Source organism: Lineus longissimus, chromosome 14, assembly GCF_910592395.1.
Source record: "Lineus longissimus chromosome 14, tnLinLong1.2, whole genome shotgun sequence".
Taxonomy (NCBI): domain Eukaryota; kingdom Metazoa; phylum Nemertea; class Pilidiophora; order Heteronemertea; family Lineidae; genus Lineus; species Lineus longissimus.
In genome coordinates, this window is record NC_088321.1 from 15822142 (window position 1) to 15840564 (window position 18423).

At 42.7% G+C, this 18423-nt stretch overlaps 1 protein-coding gene across 2 annotated transcripts; it reads right to left on the reverse strand.

The window, feature by feature from the left end:
* Positions 1–30: 30 nt before the first annotated feature.
* Positions 31–12411, reverse strand: LOC135498754 (beta-alanyl-bioamine nonribosomal peptide synthetase ebony-like). 2 transcript variants are annotated; one of them, XM_064789157.1, is made up of 10 exons: positions 11805–12411; positions 8498–10459; positions 7553–7887; positions 7065–7228; positions 5807–6500; positions 4976–5143; positions 3119–3376; positions 2585–2732; positions 2035–2088; positions 31–1248 (listed from the first exon to the last, which is right to left on the reverse strand). In XM_064789157.1, the coding sequence occupies exons 1-5, from the start codon at positions 12044–12046 to the stop codon at positions 6366–6368; spliced, it is 2838 nt and encodes a 945-aa protein (XP_064645227.1). In that variant the 5' UTR covers positions 12047–12411; the 3' UTR covers positions 31–1248; positions 2035–2088; positions 2585–2732; positions 3119–3376; positions 4976–5143; positions 5807–6365. The 2 variants fall into 2 exon arrangements, with proteins under 2 accessions (XP_064645227.1, XP_064645226.1); XM_064789156.1 differs by having other exon boundaries at positions 4976–6500.
* Positions 12412–18423: the final 6012 nt, after the last annotated feature.

Genomic DNA, 18423 nt, shown 5'->3' on the forward strand with positions numbered 1-18423 from the left:
CAGAAATGACTAAGGCAAAAATAATTTGCAATATATATGATAAAAAGAGCTTTACTTATCAGTTTAACTTTGCTTTCAAACTCATAACATGTATTTTACGATCGAGGAATCGACCCGAAAAACGATAAAAATACAAGCATTCGCCCGCTTCGGGACACACGACTAACCCAAACTATTTTTTTCAAATAGGGCCTACTGATTGGCTCGATCATTACTAACAAACACACCGGGGATGCAGAATTGGACACTTTTGATTGGGTAATAAATTACCAAAATGTACAAAGTTCATTGTTACCATCGGAACTTCTGGTTTCGCAAATGTTAGGTTATATAGGCAGGTTTTTCAACCCCTACGAACTATACGAAGTAGTCTGTTCTAAGACCTGTCGTGTCATCAAGTCCTGTGCAATTCACTGACCCGACACTTATAAATTATCTGCTGAAATTAGTTGTACGTGGAATTCTTGATTATTTTATAATCGTCATGGCATATTTTGGGCCCTCAAGACGAACCCTTGGATCCATCGATCTGGTAGGGTAAAAAAAGGGCATCCTCGCGTAGAACGTCTCTGTGACAACCTATGCCAGTCTGAACAACATCAAGACCTTGAAGTCATGGCCCAAAAGGGGTTAAATTTCTGTCTCGACAATCTCAATTTCGAGTAATTGTAGTGGTGGTCTAGCATGTACTGTGAAATAAAACAGTTTTAATATCCAGCTGTAGTGCTCATGGGGGTACAAGTTACCTCCTCTACCCTTTCTAACCCTCCCTGAAGGGTCCCGGGTTTCGTCAAAGGACCAAATGGGATTGCCGTTCTTTATAGAATACGAATTGCTTTGGGAAGTCAATTGGCTCTTCGGTGAGAATCTTGAGTATAAGTATCAACAATCACGCACGAGTGCAAAATTATCATAGTCCTACTTGCAAGCAATGCAAAGCTAGTCTTTCCTCTACGAGAAACCCATTTGCGTTGGTTTTGTCGTTGCATTTACCATTCTGGACGGTTTCAAACCAAGCCGGTATCTTGACACCATTGTTTCTTAGTAAACATTCTGTCCTGGTTAGTGTAGTCGCTGATACTGTAGCTGTCTCTGTGGCGGGACGATGAACTGGGTGACCCTGTTCTGACCGTTTATCATGCCACCGGATGGTGGCCTGCAGCAGACGACCTTGCTCGCGTAGGCGATCAGTGAGACGAGGCAGCCAAACGCCGCCAATGCGAGGCAGAAGATCAAGATGTGAGCGATCTGGAAAGATATTTTCTAACTTTTTATGAGTTAACCACTTCCCCACACTAGTAAGAAGGAGGCTTTTTCCGACTTATTAACGATTTCTTTAACTTTCTCCTGAAAGATCAGATTTCATGTCTAAACGAACAAGTGTACAATACCAAGGCTTCCCAAAACAAAGTCAATGAAGATCAAAGTTTCTTTGCTGATGACAAATTGAGCAGAGTATTGTTTTGAGTTTCAACAGAAACAACCATGTAATCGTACAACTTGAATCATCGGGACATCAACGGACCTATGGATGGTTGGTACAACCAATATAATGAGGGAGATCAGTGCCATAGTGGTCACAGCACCAGGCTCATAGGTTCGATTCTCAGAATGATCACCGCTGTTTCGTCTTTGTGTCCTTGAGCATGGGACTTAATCCTACTTGCTCCTCTCCACCAGGGAGTAAATGGGCACCTAGCTGACAGAGACGGCAAACTAGGGATGTTAGTCCTGAGCCCTGTATAGCTGCAACTCGGACCTGTCATACTACCGGAGAGTAGACCTTGAGTCATGAGTGTACAGGCCAATAGCTCGGGGTAATAATGTGAATAGCTTTGAGCGACTGAAACCAGTTGGATTTGGCGCTATAATATGTAAGTCTCATAATTATTGTTATCATTACATTGTACATGTATTATGCTATTAAAGCGATTGAATAGAACACTCCAGTACGTCGAGTACTTCTACCGAAGAAAACGCCCCAATTACGTAATTCTTAGTGATACTTCTATGTTTATTTCTTGAGGTACTCACCCCGAATCCTTTTTCATCCACATCGAAAGTGAATAAAATGGCCTTGCTACCAAGCTGAAATGATGATGTACCCTTCAGTCATTAATATAACAAGTATGTATGAACTTAAATATCCAAGGATTACGATGGGGGTAGTTAAGGTATAAAAGTTAGTAAAATTATTGTTTACGTAGAATATAGTAAGAACGTGCATATTAATTTAGCGACGTCATCTTTAAGTTATTAATTCGACGTGGCATCTGACCAGCTAGCTTGACAGTGTGACCGTTTGTGGAGATGAGCTCTTGGCCAGATCTCTCAAACCGTGATGGACAATTGGAACGTACGTCAAGGCGTAGCGGTTATCTGAAAGTCATTACTTGATAATATATCTGCGCGAACACTATGCAAAGAATATATAGAGTATAGTTATAACGCGCATATTCAGCGACTTCAACTTAAAGGGATAAGCGTTTTAATTTAATGTTCTTCCATACGCTTCTTCTTATCTTTTTCAATAGTACACTATACTACTAAAATTTTTGACGATCATTTCCTGATTATTACATACCTGCGCGAATACTACGCACAATGCGATTGATGACATCACAATGCAGGCAATAGCAACACCACTCGAGTGTTGCTTCTTTGCGCCAACCACACCAAGTATACCAGGAATTAGGTAGAAAATGAAGCCTGACAACGCATCAGACCAAGCCCTGAAAATGTATCCAGAGCGATTTAAGCAAACACAGTGCAGACCACAACCGCGTTACAAATCAGTCATTCAGCTCCATAAAGTTCAAGGTGATGGCAGCGCCGTCGTTGGGGTGGTGACCCCTGATGTCAGCAATTGGAGAGATTGTCTTCCTCGCTATTAAATCAAACCCCCCCCCAAAAAAAAATAAAAATAAAAACACACAAAACCACTCGATACCAAAAACACCTGGATCTCGCAATCTTCGTCAGTACTAATTAGAAACAGAAGTAGAACATCTTTATGAAGGACACCCTCGGGACTGGCAAGTGCGGCTGTCCTTAATAGAGAGGTGTCCTGATTAGAGAGGTTCAACTGTACTGTACATATACACTAGGATATTCTTACCAGCCATACGAAGATATAAAGCCCATCACAAGGTAGGTGATGAGGTCGGCTACGGCAACCGAGATCAGTATGGCCCCTGGTAAACGTCCGTTCTTGAAGGTGTAGTCCTGGGGTCCTTGGCCCCGTCTGGGCTGATTAACGACAACCACAGTTGTTGTTGGTTGAGGGTACTGCGGCTGGCAAAGGTGACCCTGGAGCGGTTGTTGGTTGGCCTGGGTGTAGTCAGGCGGTGCATCTTGTCCGTTGTTGTCCATTTTTCTGGAGAAAATGACAGAAAAGTTCTCCAAGCAGATCGAATGATTTCATCTCTGCCAACACGGACTTCCATTACAATATGTCATTACAGGTGTGTGTGTAGACTAGAATCAATCAACCAATAAACATTCTCCAAGCTCATCGAATGATATTATCTCTGCCAACACGGACTTCCATTACAATATGTCCTACATGTCACTCGCAACCTACAGATGAGGCTGATAGCATTCTCCAAGCAGATCGAAGGACACTATATTTGCCAACAACGGACTTCCATTATAATATACGTCATCACCAGTGTGTAAAAATACTAGAGTTAATCAACCAATCAGCACTCGACTAGGCCCAAATCAGTTGACACGCAATCCAACATACAATATACACACTAAAACAACCTATGTTTTGTCTGCATCTTGGGCGCAAACTACTCGTTGGATTTCGATGTTCTTCATTGTTGTTCTTGAATCTGCCTAGATTTATGAATTAAAACATTTTCCCGCCTTAGCTTTAGACGGGCTATCCAAAACTCCCTATTCCTATAGGCATTTCATGACTATTCCTTTAACATCCAACTACGTGTTTGGTGTGTTTGGTGACAGATGTCCCCAAAGATCACCATTGTACGATTTCAAAGCAATATGACGCAAGTCATCAAAATATCGAACTTTTTCTTGAGGTAGACGACATTTCCTTATTCAGAAACGATATGCCTACCTAGCTATGCGAAGGCTTTATGAATTTTCAATTCTCAATGACCTGAATTGCAAATCTTATTTGAATGTCTATCTATGCTTATATATCATTTTGAATGCAGGTTTGAACGCACGTGCCTGGAATAATGGTCAAGTTTGAAAAAACTGATGTATGTGAAGGTATAGCGAGGTACAAAAATATGCTCATGGGCGTCATGTAAGTTTGTGCCACCATGGGAGTTAGATATACATGTCCATGCAAACGTGAAGCCTGGGTCTTTATAACTTTTTGACACCGCTGGTATTTTCCATTAATATTGAAGCTTCTGATATCTGAAGATTTCCAACGCAGACAAGAGACAAACGATGCGAATGACCCTTTATAATTGAAAGGCTTTCAGGTGTAGACAAGGTAACTGTATCCTGCTGTAACGACCTACTTCTAAATAGTGGAAACTAATCCCACCTAGAATTTTGACCAGGCCGTTCATAATTCCACATTCTGTAAGCATTAAGCAATTGGTTCTCTTTTATTTATTTCCGTTCTTATTAGAGGATGGCTCAAGAGATACAGGCAGGAAAGTACACTTCTGATGTACAGGTCTTAACGTGGGGACTTGTTGGAGTTTTAAAGGATATTTGGGGTTTGAAATATTCTGAATGACTATATGGCTAAAATTGTTAAATATCCCATGCGTTTTTCTGCCAGATTCCATTTGCGCAATGCTGAAGTCTTTTTTACGCCCTACTCTGACAGGCTATATAGCCACGCACCATGCTGCCGTCCAAGGCTGCGCAGTTCTTTTGAAATGTCCAAGAAACTGGCCAAAACTTAACTTATAACACAACACAATATCATGAACTTTAAAACATTCAGAAATAATGAATATGCATGTACTTAAATACGTACCCCTCGTGGAACCTTCTAAAAGTGTCTTCAACAGATTAAATCCAAAACTGGTTTGGCAGATCCGACGGCTCCTTCCTTGACGTCAGTACATCATGTGATATTCATTTGGCCCCATTCCATCTCCACACTTCCTTATTCCTTTCATCAGGTTTCTGAATTTTTTTCACCCTGACAGAGTTGAATTCTTTTTATAAATTCAAAATTATGAAAAATTTTCAGAGTTAAAAAATGTCTGGGACTGATGATGTTTCTAAAAAACAAGTTAAAAAAAATATTTGGACTTAGAAATTTTTTCATCTGTAGCATGACAAATTTTCCGCAATCAATTTACAGAAATCATGGCAGCATTAGATTTGTTCGCCTAGGAAGGGTCAACCATTTACACTGGCTCCATTGACGCTGATGTTCTTTTAGGTTTCTGTTTCAGAGTCTTTCAGATCTTGAGAAATGAAGCACCCCTGCTTGAGGTTTTTCATCAAACACGAAACGCTTTGATTTCACTTTACCGAAAAAACCTTAGGGGGTATTCGCGTTGACTTATAAACGTCTGGATTATGGAGACTTATTTTGAAGTCTACAGAATTTAAGAAAAGAAATCGTGCTGATTAAATGTAAATCTGATATTATTGCACATAAACAAAATAACATAAGCATCTTGGTTTAAAGATAAGCACACACATGATTGCATATTGGCCTAAAATCTCGCAAAGCATCGGCAGTGTTTATTCAGACTATAGACGCAAAATGTTCAGATTTTTCATTTGTACATCCCGCACCCTGCATATACGCACGCCTCCGCGCGAACCAAGGACCAGACCAACACCTGCCTACCTGCGTACACAAAAATATCGTCAGTCGACACAATAGTCTTGGTTCCACTACAGGGTTTAGATCCGTTTCTATCGCATCCGCATCAGGTCCGAACTTAGCTTAGTCCGGACTAACGAATGTGGTGCAGTTCGACTACAGGATTGGTAAGTTAACAGGTACGGCTACAGGCGGCGCAATACGTTCACAAAAATATCGTCAGTCGACACTATATTAGTCGATGTCACCAACTCAATATACATGTAAATTACCTACAAATTTATTTGATTGTTTATCACATGAAATATCATTTCAATCTGATTGAAGGTTATTCACAAATGCATTAGCCTGATATACTAAGTATATCATAAATAGGCGTTAGTAGGCCTACCGCGGTCACGCGTTTGGCCCGAACTACAAATCAGTTTAAAAAGCACTTTTGTTACAGCAAGTATATGCATGCACCAAAGATATAGATTTCACATGAGAAAACAAGCAGCTCACTATACTATACACCAAGGACGATATCCACGCACGTAGGGAAGTACAGGCGTTGGAATTTTTCGGGCCACACTGTAATTTTTCAGACGTATTTTATGAGCAGTTTCAAACAGTAGTCGTCGGGTGCGCTGGTAAAAGGCATTTCCCCATTCCACACGAAGTCTTTGGCAAAAGACGTAGCTAATACTTGATATCCGAAGTAGTGTTCACATATATTCTGAAATAACAAAAAAATGGCTTGACGTTTTAAACGAAAACAGATGCCATGATTATACCATCTCCCTTACCGATCCATCCTGATCGTCAGTCTTCGCAATCCGTACGATCGTCGAAGTGATATCATTCCATATAGCCTACGGATTGCTCTGGAATTCCAGGTTACTCGCAACGTCACGTGACGGATGTAATTACGCAATGTTTGTAAACACAAGTCATCGATTTATTGATTTTCGTGCAAATTATCTCACAGATTGGCCATGTTAATCTCGTGGCCGTTATATCACGAGATCTCCATGACAGCTACCCTGGAATGGCTCAAACTGTAGCAGGACCAGTGTCATTGGCATCCTCTCACAAAATGCGCCTGGAAATTGGGTCAAGGTCTTGTACATTCTATGTCATTTGGACATCGATTGGACGTCCAGGAACACACGTCCGTTGTATGTTGTTAAGCAGTACGTCCAATGGACGTACGCCAGACATACAGCGAACATCTAGAGCCATCGGAGATCGGCACAGGTTAAGCGCAAAATGAGTAAGCTTTACAATGAACGTAACGTACCTGTGTCACTGAATTCGTGTTATTCCCAATCACCCCCTTGAAACCAAGCCTCTTGGCTATATCCAGCACTCTCTCCTCCATGAAGTAAACAAGCTTGAGTTGCTCGTTGCTCGGGAGGCTTACGTCTACACTGAGTAGGAAGTTTAGCATAATTGGCCCAGCACCTGGAAGGAAAATACATTACAGTAGAACCTCCCTATTAAGGACATCCTCGGGACTGACAAATGCTGTCCTTAATAGAGTGCTGTCCTGATTAGAGAGGTCAAATTGAATGGAAACATCCAATTTGGGACCAACTAGAGCAAAACGTAATGGGCACCAAAAACTCCATTTTTGTATGTCTGACGGACCACAATATGTCTTTCGGTTATTCCAATAAAAACATTTTGCAGCATTTTTTTCTACTTTCGCAAAAAGTGGTTATTAGTGAAATCTGCAAAATAAAATGTCCCAAAATCTCTACAGTTTATCATAAGTTCAACTGGTACCTTTTTCTATTAACTGCTGTCGTACCGGCTTCTCAATGGAATCTAAAATGCCAGTAATAGGCTCAAGCTTCTCGTGATGTTGGACCGTCATTTCATCATCCCCGAGAAAATCGCACAGGATATCCGCTGCGATGATCTTCTTGTCCTGTTTCCGGCGAACTACAATAGAGGGCGTGCGTAGCCCGAGGTCGTGCGCCGACTTCGCGAAGAGCTTGAAGTCTTCTCTTGTCAACTGTAAGATGTTTGTGAGTGGTTCTTTCTGGACGAAACACTCGGTAAACATCCCAATGAACTCTTCGTGGTTTTCTGCCTCGGCCATTGGCAAGATTTCATACCTGTTGAAAATAGAGACATTAGTGAGGTTTCGCAACCACCCGGTTAGGCCCTACAACGACGCTTATCTATTGTTCAGGTAAACTCACACAATAGATAAACGTCGTCGTAGGGCCTAAACGGGTGGTTGCGAAACCTCACTATTAAAGACCTACGGTTATGGGAACAACACTGAAGAGGTGAGATTTAACATCACATTTTATCCGGCCAACTTCGAATATGTATCAAAGCGGGTAGAATGGTGTCGTTAGAATGCCGTTAGCATTGGTGTTCTTATCGATATGACATTGCCCATTTTATGAAGATCTGGTAAATGTGAATGTGACCCCAAGGTTTAAACTTATTCTAGAACGATAGTGCTGATTAAATATCCCAGCTGCTAACTCAAGTTTTAGCTGAATCAATTAACTTATAGTTTAATATATTAAACACTAAAATTGCCTTTTCAACCCTTGCGAACCTATGTTGACGATAACTTGAGCGTAAATGGCTCGGAGCTTTTCATTTCTCTTGATCAGCTAAAAAGTTCACAAAAGTTGCGGCCACCACCCTGACGCTGCCTACGTCATCAGAAACATCACCAAGAACATTTCAAAACCTCTCTATTCTTACCTATCTTCAACGCTCAGCTGTGGACTGGCACACTCCACGGGCTCACACTTCGCTATCATCTCGCGTATACTCTGAGAGTTGGCGAACTCGTCGATGGTAATATGGAACCCCTGCTCCCGGAGTCTGACAATCGTCTCAATGGCATTGACAGAATTCCCACCAAAGTCCACAAAGCTTCTGCTCAAACTGATAGAAGTCTCAGGCAAGTTCAAAGTGCGCGAGATCACTTTCAGGATAGTCACGCTGGTCTCGTCTAAACTCTCAATATCGCGCGAGAGTTTGCTCTCATGTAACCTCGTATCATCGAAGATTCTCTTCAGGGCCTGCCGTTCGATTTTTCCAGTATGTCGCTGGAGAGGGATTTGGTCAATTCGGAGCGGTTTTGGGATCATATACGACGGAAGAGATTTCTTACACGCATCAATGACTGCCTCCTTCGTGACATTTATCCCGGGCCTCACGGTATAGTACGCGACGACCACAACGGTTGACTCACTGAGCGTGTGGCACAAGATGGCGACGCCCTGCACGCCAGGGATATCCCCAACGACTCGTTCGATTTCTGACGTGTTGATCCTGTGGCCTCTGATCTTGACCTGCATGTCTTGCCTCCCGAAGTATATGATCCTGCCATCCACGATTTTCCCGTAGTCCCCGGTCTTGTAGAGTACGGCATGATCAGGATCCTTGCTGTGCGGGTTCGCTACAAATGCCGCACTTTTTGACGCATCCATATACCCACGCGCCAGGTTGAACCCGCTGATACAAATCTCCCCTACTTCCCCGAGCGGCAAGATATCCAAGCCCTCATCCAAAATATACAAATTCGTATTGAACACTGGGACGCCAATACTCAGTTTCTTATCGCATGATTTCTCGTCCATGTCCCGTGGATTATCGTATGTCTCCCACGTGACGTCCGCCATTGTTTCGGTACTTCCGTAGAAGTTCGCGAAACGTTTCCCAGGGAAAGTGTCGAAGAAGTCTATCAGGAGTCTTGGGGGTAGTGTTTCGCTGTTGGAGATCCCGAGTCGTAGGTCTGGAAGCCTAGGCTCCTGGCTCATTGAAGCGAACGAGATAAAGTTACGAAGTAGTGAGGGAACGAAAACGAGGCGCGTGACCTTGAAGTCCTCGAGAAGGTCAAGAAAGTTCTGCACATGTGTGACGAGGCCTCTTTCTGCTACTACCATAGGAACGAGCTTGAGTGTAGTGCTGAAGAGTTCAACCATTGAGTCGACAAACAATATGGCGGTCTTGAAGCAACCAACCTCTCCTTCTTGCCATGGGTAGGTTTCCCATTGCCAAAGCAACCGGTTTATCACAGCCACGTGACGGACTAGGACCCCTTTTGGAACCCCTGTACTGCCAGAGGTGTATATCACAGCTGCGAGAGCCTCGTTATCACTTTTTGAGAGGAGAGTGCTCATCGGACTCTCGTTTGTGAGTGACGACATGGAAGTTTCCTCCATGAGGTCGTGGACATCAACAACAACAGTATTTGGGCAGACATCAGAGTTATTGTGCAACAGATGCATGACCTTGCTTTCAACAATGATCAAAACAGGCTTCGCATCACTCACAATGTGCTTTATCCTTTGAGGAGGCAGAAGCGGATCAAGTGGCAAATAGGTGGCGCCACATTTCAAGATCGCCAACAGCGTAATCAAAAGTTCGGGACACGGCTCAATATCCACGCCCATAACACAGCACCTTTGATTTTCAACTTCGGGTATTTTCGGAACAACTTGTAACAGATTACGAGCCATAATATCGGCCTTTTCGTTGATCTCGTAATAAGATGTGAAGTTGTACTTAAAGTGGACGCCATTCTTCCTAGCTTTTTCGACATCCGACTTCACTGCTTCCTCGAAGTATTTGTGGACCAGCCGTATTTCAGGCAGTTCTTCTTTCTTTCCGTAGAGGGCGCTGAGGTTTGCGGCGGGCATTTTGGTATCGTCGATCCTTTAAGAAGAGAATTGATCAGCATGATTAAGATGTTTGATAATTGTGTTTGAGGAATGCAAATTAAAAGGAGTGGGTGTGAGTGTTAATTATCAAGCCTTATAAAACCTGGAAAGAAACATTTGTCATACCGTTAGAGGGGACGAGGTTGGTGAGGAAATATGGCTCATTTCTGCGTGGTTATCGCTACTGAACGCAAACATAGTATCAATTTGGCTACAACCCAAAATTATCAGACCGGTGTAATCTTCTTGCGTTTACCGCTTCTGGGTGTTCGCCTCTTATTGGAACACTGAAAGAAAAATCAGGTTTTTGTTCTCTTTCCTGCTATTGAAACGTCATTGTCTCCACAGCTGTTGTATAGAAACACTGAAAAATGGGGAACACCAACCAAATATATTATACACTGGTATCCAACTTAGTCCTGGTGGTAAATACAAAGAGTAATTTCCATAGAGGAGATTTTATATGATGATTTGAATACGTGTATATACTTTACCTTGCACTTTTAGTCCTTAAGCAACGAGTTCCCAGAGTTGAGTAGGCCTACTGAATACAAACTTGGTAAATGCTGGACTTAAATGCTTGATAGCCTAAACCCGCAATTAGACCTACAAACCTAACTTGTGAATAACTGTACGTGACCTGTTGATATCATGTTGAACAGGCCTTTAAATTATGTAATTGACCTTTTTGCTATAAAAGGTCGGTGGTTATTAGTGCCACAATGGTCCTGGTAAATGCTGTTTACGATCACTTAAGCTCATGGTTCTATTTACTAAGATGTATCATTATCAATCAACCTCATTTTATTGGCGTTTTTCAGGGGGATCCCCACATACTTAGTCCGTCCGTCTTGAGTGTTCAGCAAAGACAAAGTTCGAATTTTGAAGAAATGTCAACTAGGAAGAGTGTCTCAAGAGGACAACAACATGTGCATGAAAACACCATTTTAACAAATTTGGTTCTAATAGAATGGGGCCCTTTACGGGAAACAAATTCTAACCAGAAGGACTTTTAAGTATCAATGTGCAAATTTCCCCATCTCGCCCTTTTCTCGAAGTACTCTACCCTTGTGGGGCACTATGTAGGTTGTCTAAAACGCGTTTGCGTTGTTTGCAAAAGATTGAGACACACTTCCCTGGGATTTGTCTTTCATAGTGCCAAGTTTCGTCATCTTATTTTAATTTTATATTGCTCTTTTCCAGAGACTGACGTGTGTGGTGGTGGTGGACGCTTGGAGCGTACATCTTCTTTATACATACGCAGGGCTTTCACACCTGTCGTCATTTGTATGTTGTGTCATTTGACTTGATGAACGCCCACCAACCTTTCAGAGACTTACCGTTCAAATTCTCCATCTTGTCCGCCGAGTGCATCACCAGTCCTTCCAATAACAGCAAAGTCCACAGGTTCAGTCGAATAGACATTGCACACGTCGAAAGGGTCCCCCGGGTACAACCCCTCGATTTCCCCAGTCGGGAAGACAGAGCTCAAGCTGTCCCTTCGGTGAAAGTCGAAGGAATCAGAGGAGTAGACCCTTCTCAGCTTTCTAAGAAAGGGTCTTTGGTGAGCAGCGGTACACATTTTGAACGTATTCTCGATGTATCAGAATTTAAGCGTGGTAATCCTTCAAGTCGCGATAACACGAATCTAGTTGTTCATCGTTAACAAATCTGAGAAATCTGGTGAGAAGACCCTTTTTCGTTTCGTCAGAAGTGGCATTGAACCTGTGCATGCAATGCTTGCAATGCGTATGACATGTACAACATTCTAAGTGGACAAACACCAGTTCCACCAACATGCCCAACGTCCAATATTTCCACATCCGAAGCACTTAAAACGCGAGACACGAAAACGGTTCAATACAATATCCTCGCTGACATTGCCACTGACTGGATTGAAACAGTATGTCCTTTTGAGTGCAGCGGACGTTTACAACCTCCTAATTTGAAAAACAACGATATCGGCAATGCAACCAAAGCTTCGACATTCCACAACGCATTTTATGGTCTGCGCCAGATAGCCACAGTTCTGCTTGTTTCCCTGTCAGCAGCGACGAGGCAAATTCGTTGACTGGGTGATTTTACCACTTCTAACATTAGATGTGTCTGGCAACTAGATCTGTTGACGCGATCAATACACAAGAAGTCATGAATTCTAAACAGATTTGGTTGCTGTATAGGCAATGTTTGGAATTCCTAATATCGGATGTAGCATCGATGTATGCCATTGACCGGTATGTTGATCTACGTGTACGATATAATTGTGATTGTGTAATTCCTATGTTTGGGTGACTCTATTGATCATACATATTCCCCAGAACATCAATGTGTTATATATCAGGGCAATAATAACATTATCCCTTGCTACATCATCCATATAATATCATATAGCGTTGTTTGACAATTATTTTAGCAAGGCTGACTAAGTTTACATTCAATTTTACACCAGATCATTTTGAAAATTGATGTGTGAAAACCTTGTGGTGAAGATGGCGAGATTTGGGCCTTGACGAAGTGTGGTATCTGTGCACGTGCCTGAGTGCAGACATTATTATACCTCAGTCCAACGATCCAGTACCAGCCAGAATTGACTAATTGATGAGCCTTATTTGATAATCCGAAATGCATTGAAGAAAGGGAAGAATTCGACAAGACCGTTTGAAACAATCATGCAACACTCCTTTCCAGGTAGCGAGTTAAGACCAGTGCCAGTCGCCAGAAGATGCGCAGTGTTTCTCTTCCTAAAATCCTATACAATGATATTGTCATCCACCAGATATTCACTGGAATAGCCTTCCATGAGAAATAAAGAAATCAACCAATATCAAGCGCAGATTTCCCATGAAATGTTTTTTACATCCTTCAATGCCTCCTCCGTGTAATGCTAACGTCTGCTCTGATGAAAGTATCCAGGACAAATGACGACAAAATCCACCAGTGGTATGTTGATGAGCGGCTAATCCCACTGGATTTATTCTTGTGCAGGCCAGCAGGAACCAGAGACACCCAATTCTTAAACTGCTGGATGTAACGGGAAAGGAAGAACTTCGTAAGGAAGAAGGGGCGGACGAACAGCTTGGGATATGGAAAATTCAAATGCAGATCCGGTGTCAGCTGCAGGACTGAAGACAACATTTGGCCTTCCGCAATCAACATATGATGCTTTATTGGTGACGTTCTAATCCCGCAGGATCTAGGGGTGGTGGCTGGCTTCGAACCTACGTGCGCATTGCCAAATCCGATCAACAGGCATAGGTGCATGCACTGACTCTGTCCAATGCAGCTGGGACAATTTGTGATACGTGTGTCTGCAGTACGAGGGCGTTGTATAAAACAGGGACGTTTTTATTGCAACGAATGCAATCAAATGACATCACCCATCGACAAAAGCTAAATTGACGACAGCCTAGCCCCTCGGGATCTAGGGTTTTTGGCTGACTTCGAACCTGGGGTAGCGCCAGCGCAACGACTATCACAGATCTCTGAGAGAAAATGCAGCTCCGATGAAGAGATACGTACATGTATGTCTGCAGCAACGGACTTAGATACAACTACGAGTGTTTCTGCATCGAATTCACAATTGGACAAAGGGCAATCAACACTCTTCAACTGATTCTGGATTGACGACATTCTATTCCCAGGGTATCTGCACAGGGCAATTTACTGGCCTGGACTTGTGATAGCCAGCTTAGTCGTAAATATATTACCGCTGAGCCGTAGAGAAATGACTGCCGGTGTAATGTTTTTGAGTGTTTCTATTTTTGAGTGTTTCCCCTCATTGTTTGGGAACGCTAAAAGATAGATTGACAAGTTTTTCTGTGTTTCCCCCTATTGAAAAGTCATGGTCTCTCTAGCTGCCTATTGTTTGGAAACACTGACACATGGGAAACAACCACAGATGTTACACCGGGCCAAGTGGGTGCTTAAAGTAGTGCCTTTTGCAATGCATGTCCAAGCTGTGCAAAATAAGACGTGAACGGGACTGTATTATATAGCCATATCAAATGACAACACGATGTGTAAAACGTCATGTTGACGACGATCTAATTCAAGGGGATCTTGGCCGATGATAATAACTGGTTGGGACTGGTTGAATCGTTGATCGAGGTGATGTCAAGGCTAATTAAGGGGATCGTATCGCAATGGTGGGATGATAAGATGGCGAGGCTGCCCGGGACTGGAAATGATCAATACTGGACACTAAGTACCCTCGGCATGGATCGTAATCTGCGGCAGACTCGCTGTACTATCGGAAAAAAATTCGGTTTCCGCTACATGTGACGAGCGATCGCGCCCGCACATTTCCGAGTATCTACCATCTCTGGGACGACATCTTCTTGTGAGCAGTTTGATCGTCATGATACTGGACATGTGAACACATATAGCATGTCATAGACTATGATATCTTCATGTCAACATGTCGTGTGTTCAAAGCAACAGATACAGTGCATGACTCGGTTAGAATAGATACTTCAGACAGTTCACAGTTGGAAAAGCAAAACAGCCAGAGTACAACAATGTCCCTGACCAGACTCCTCCAGGGAATTCCACCAACGCTTTCGGGATATGATCAGATTTTTGGAATCGTTGCCATGTCAACTTCAATACACCAGGCCGCCACATCGTAATTTGTTTCACCATGGTGACGATATCCCTATTATGTGACCCAATCATGGGTTGCCTTTTTTCTATCATCTCTTTTTTATCATCCTTATTATCAGGTCAAAAAATCCCGATAGATTCAAATAAGATTTTTCGTTAAGATGTTACGCAGTTTCGCGTACGTGTTCGTGCAAATTCGTTTTAAGATTCTTGTGAGATTTTCATAGTTGAGAGTTTGCTCAACTAAGACTCTTAAGCTTTAAGAATCTTCGGCCTGGGGGAGCCCAGTGGTGTCCATTACGTGTTTTGCCCTTTACCCAGTAGTTAAAACAATTCACCCCAAGCTCAATACATGATGTATTGTCTTTAAACAAAGCCTGCTCGCACCTTGACCTAAGTTCCCATTGTTCTTCTGTCTTATCAAAGGGTTATCAGGGCAGTGTCAATTCCCAAGAAACAGCTTCCATGGGGATCCATAGGCCTAAACCTACAAGGTCAAATAGAGGCAATGTTGTGTAAAGATTGTCGGATCTCTAGCTGGTCGAGAGACGGTTGGTTAGAATCCCAGGGATCTTTACCTGGCAAATTTACCCGATTGCAACGCCTTGTCACGGGTGTGTGCAGAATCAATTTCCCGTTGGCCAAGTCAAGCAATTCAAGCTAGTCGATACTGCTCAACCAAGATCGATAGCATCGTGAAGCTACTCAAAAACCCACCGATTTCATGTCATATGCAGACATTGCTAATAAAAGACTTGATTAACATTTGCCGCCTCTTCACTGTATTCTTTGGTTAAATTCTTTGCAGAAAAGTCCTCAATATCTGATGTACTAACTAGTGCTAGCTACATTTTGAGGAGCGATGACCTTTGCCATTAGAGAGAGTTAAGTTTTTAAAAAGGTGAAAAGCTCTGACGTATTGAAATGATTTGTATTGTTCTTGCCACATTGCAGTTTACCAACACGTTTCTTCTATCCGTTAAATGCATTAATAACCTCTATACGATATCAGAAAGGTTATAGTTTTTCACTCAGGCCACCTCAGCGTGTTTATCGCCATCTATCAAGAGGGTGTCGTTTTATAGAGGTGTTGGTTTAATATCGGTAATCTTCAAGTTTATATACTCTGCCGGTTTCCGTGACGGATGGGCCTATGAAGGCTCACTGGCCATTTCTTCGAGACTTAGCAATATGGAAGTAGTCACTATAGCAACGCATTTCGCACATTTTATGATGTCCGTCGGGCAATACTGTTGTCGGAGAGTGATCCTTTTCATGCAATTGAGGTGTCACAACCAGATCCTCCTTGACGCCTTGAACAAAATGGTGATGATTGAAACGGGAAATTTCTCTGTCAGCTTCCTGTCATTAGCAGGGAGAGATATATATGCAGACCATGGTCACGCCTTACCCAGCTCAAACCCAAGAAGGCTTGAGTGTTTAAACCCGGTCCTTTTGCGCTGTTCTAAACTGATCTCTGAAATGGACGAGACCTTGACTGGTCTCGAATCGCCTCATGACCAGATTTTCCTTGACGCCTCGAACAAAGTTGTGATGATTGAGGCCAGAGCATCCTGGAGTTCGAGATCAGGGTCACGCCTTGCCCAGGTCGAGCCCATCGAGACTTAACACTGCGAACAAAACTATGATGATTGAGGCGAGAGTTTCTTTGTCAAATTCCTTATGCTAGAAGGGATAGAATGGGAGTTATCCGCCGGGGATTGAGGCCATAAACGTGAAATACGGAAATGACTCTTTATCACCGGAGAGCGTAACTTTTTTTCTTTTTGAGCAACATTAACTAAAATATTAGCAACAATGATAGCAGCCTGGAGTAATGAAACTCCTAGCATTACGCGGTTCTGAGTCTCACATGCCTGGGTTTCGAGTCCTTCCATCGTTCATTTCCATAACGGCTCGGCGTATGCTTTTACAAAGCTGATGTCTGTGTTCGGACCTCGAAATACTCAGTAAACTGGGCCTGCTGTGGACAGCGCCAAGCACCCTAGCTCTGCTGAGAGATCAAAGATAGAGCGAGACCGTTGAATAAGCAACCCAATCAAACGTCGTTGTACTTAATTCAGTCCACTGGCATCGACGGGATGGAGGCTTTAATTTGAACCTTCAACCATTGTGTTTCCAAAGAGGCCCAAGTAAAAAAGAACTCAATTGGGTATCAAAAACAAGAAAGCTAGTTTTCCCCAAGAGTATCGGGGGACTCGGACTCACGAACACCACGGGATGCTCGGAACCGCGTAATGTTCTGAGTTTGTGATTATGGTTCTCCCGGCTAGTAGTCGAGCACCTGTTGTAGTGTCAACAACTCTGAGCTACAGCCAGGTTCTCTTCATTGAAAGTAATGGAATGATTCACCCACGTAGATGTTAGTTCCCCGATGTTAGACTCGAGTCATTGTATTTTATTTGGCAACTTGCATATCAGAACAGAGCACCAGGGCTGAAGCTCAACGGATTTGGTAGACAAATTTGGATAAAAAATGATTCAGATTCAGATAAAAATGCAAATTTTCGAGACAAAATCAATTGTTAAATAACAAAACTCACTAAAATGCCCTTAAATATAGAAATATCACTGAGAGTCACGCACTTACGTGAATTTTCCCGAATTTTAGCGTTTTCTTCCCCTAAAATTGTGCGGGTTGCTAACGTCAGTCCACAATAACCGCGGCCCCCCCAAACATAAAACCACCGCTAGCTAATTTGAAAACCTGTTACTTTGTCAACCATCGCTATTCCCATCTCACAGTTAATTTCACCTCCCATTTCACAGTTAATTTCACCTTTTCTGATATTATCAGATGGAGAATAATGTACTTACGTGGATTTCCCTGGATATGCCTGATTCCTTCGGAGCTTCTTCAGACGTCTGCGGTGATTTAATAAACGACTCCTTGCTAGGCGCCCATCCACACCTCCTTGTTGTCATGGTTACGGCGTGTGGCGCCGTCATTTTGTACTGTTATGTCAGGATTTGGGAGATGACAATTCCCGGACCGATTAGCACTAATTTCCCGCAACAGATTTCATTTCATTTCGTCGGATATTATGCGGCATTGGTCCGAAGTTAGCACACTTGAGGCGGGAAACAATCACTTGTTCAAATATACCCTGAACAGGTCCTGGTTGTCGAAAATAAGATGGCCTAACCTGATTTTACTTAAACTTGGTGTTAGCTAAGAGTACTCTATGTTGTTAGTTATCACGCTCATTTCCGACTTGAAGGAGATGCCCAAGAAATCGAAAATCCTGATAAGATTCATTACGTGTAATGTACATGTAGGCCTACAATCTTGACACGATACATTACGTTTATTTGCTCGACCCCCATGAAAGCTGT

What these genes read in the sequence shown, in the direction of transcription:
- LOC135498754 (XM_064789157.1), bottom strand. Translation starts at nt 12,046, where the DNA reads ATGTGTACCGCTGCTCACCAAAGACCCTTTCTTAGAAAGCTGAGAAGG. An exon ending in CAAGATGGAGAATTTGAACG is followed by an intron (nt 10,460 to 11,804) that starts GTAAGTCTCTGA and finishes CTCTTCTTAAAG; the next exon opens with GATCGACGATACCAAAATGC. An exon ending in ACACGAATTCAGTGACACAG is followed by an intron (nt 6,501 to 7,064) that starts GTACGTTACGTT and finishes TTGTTATTTCAG; the next exon opens with AATATATGTGAACACTACTT.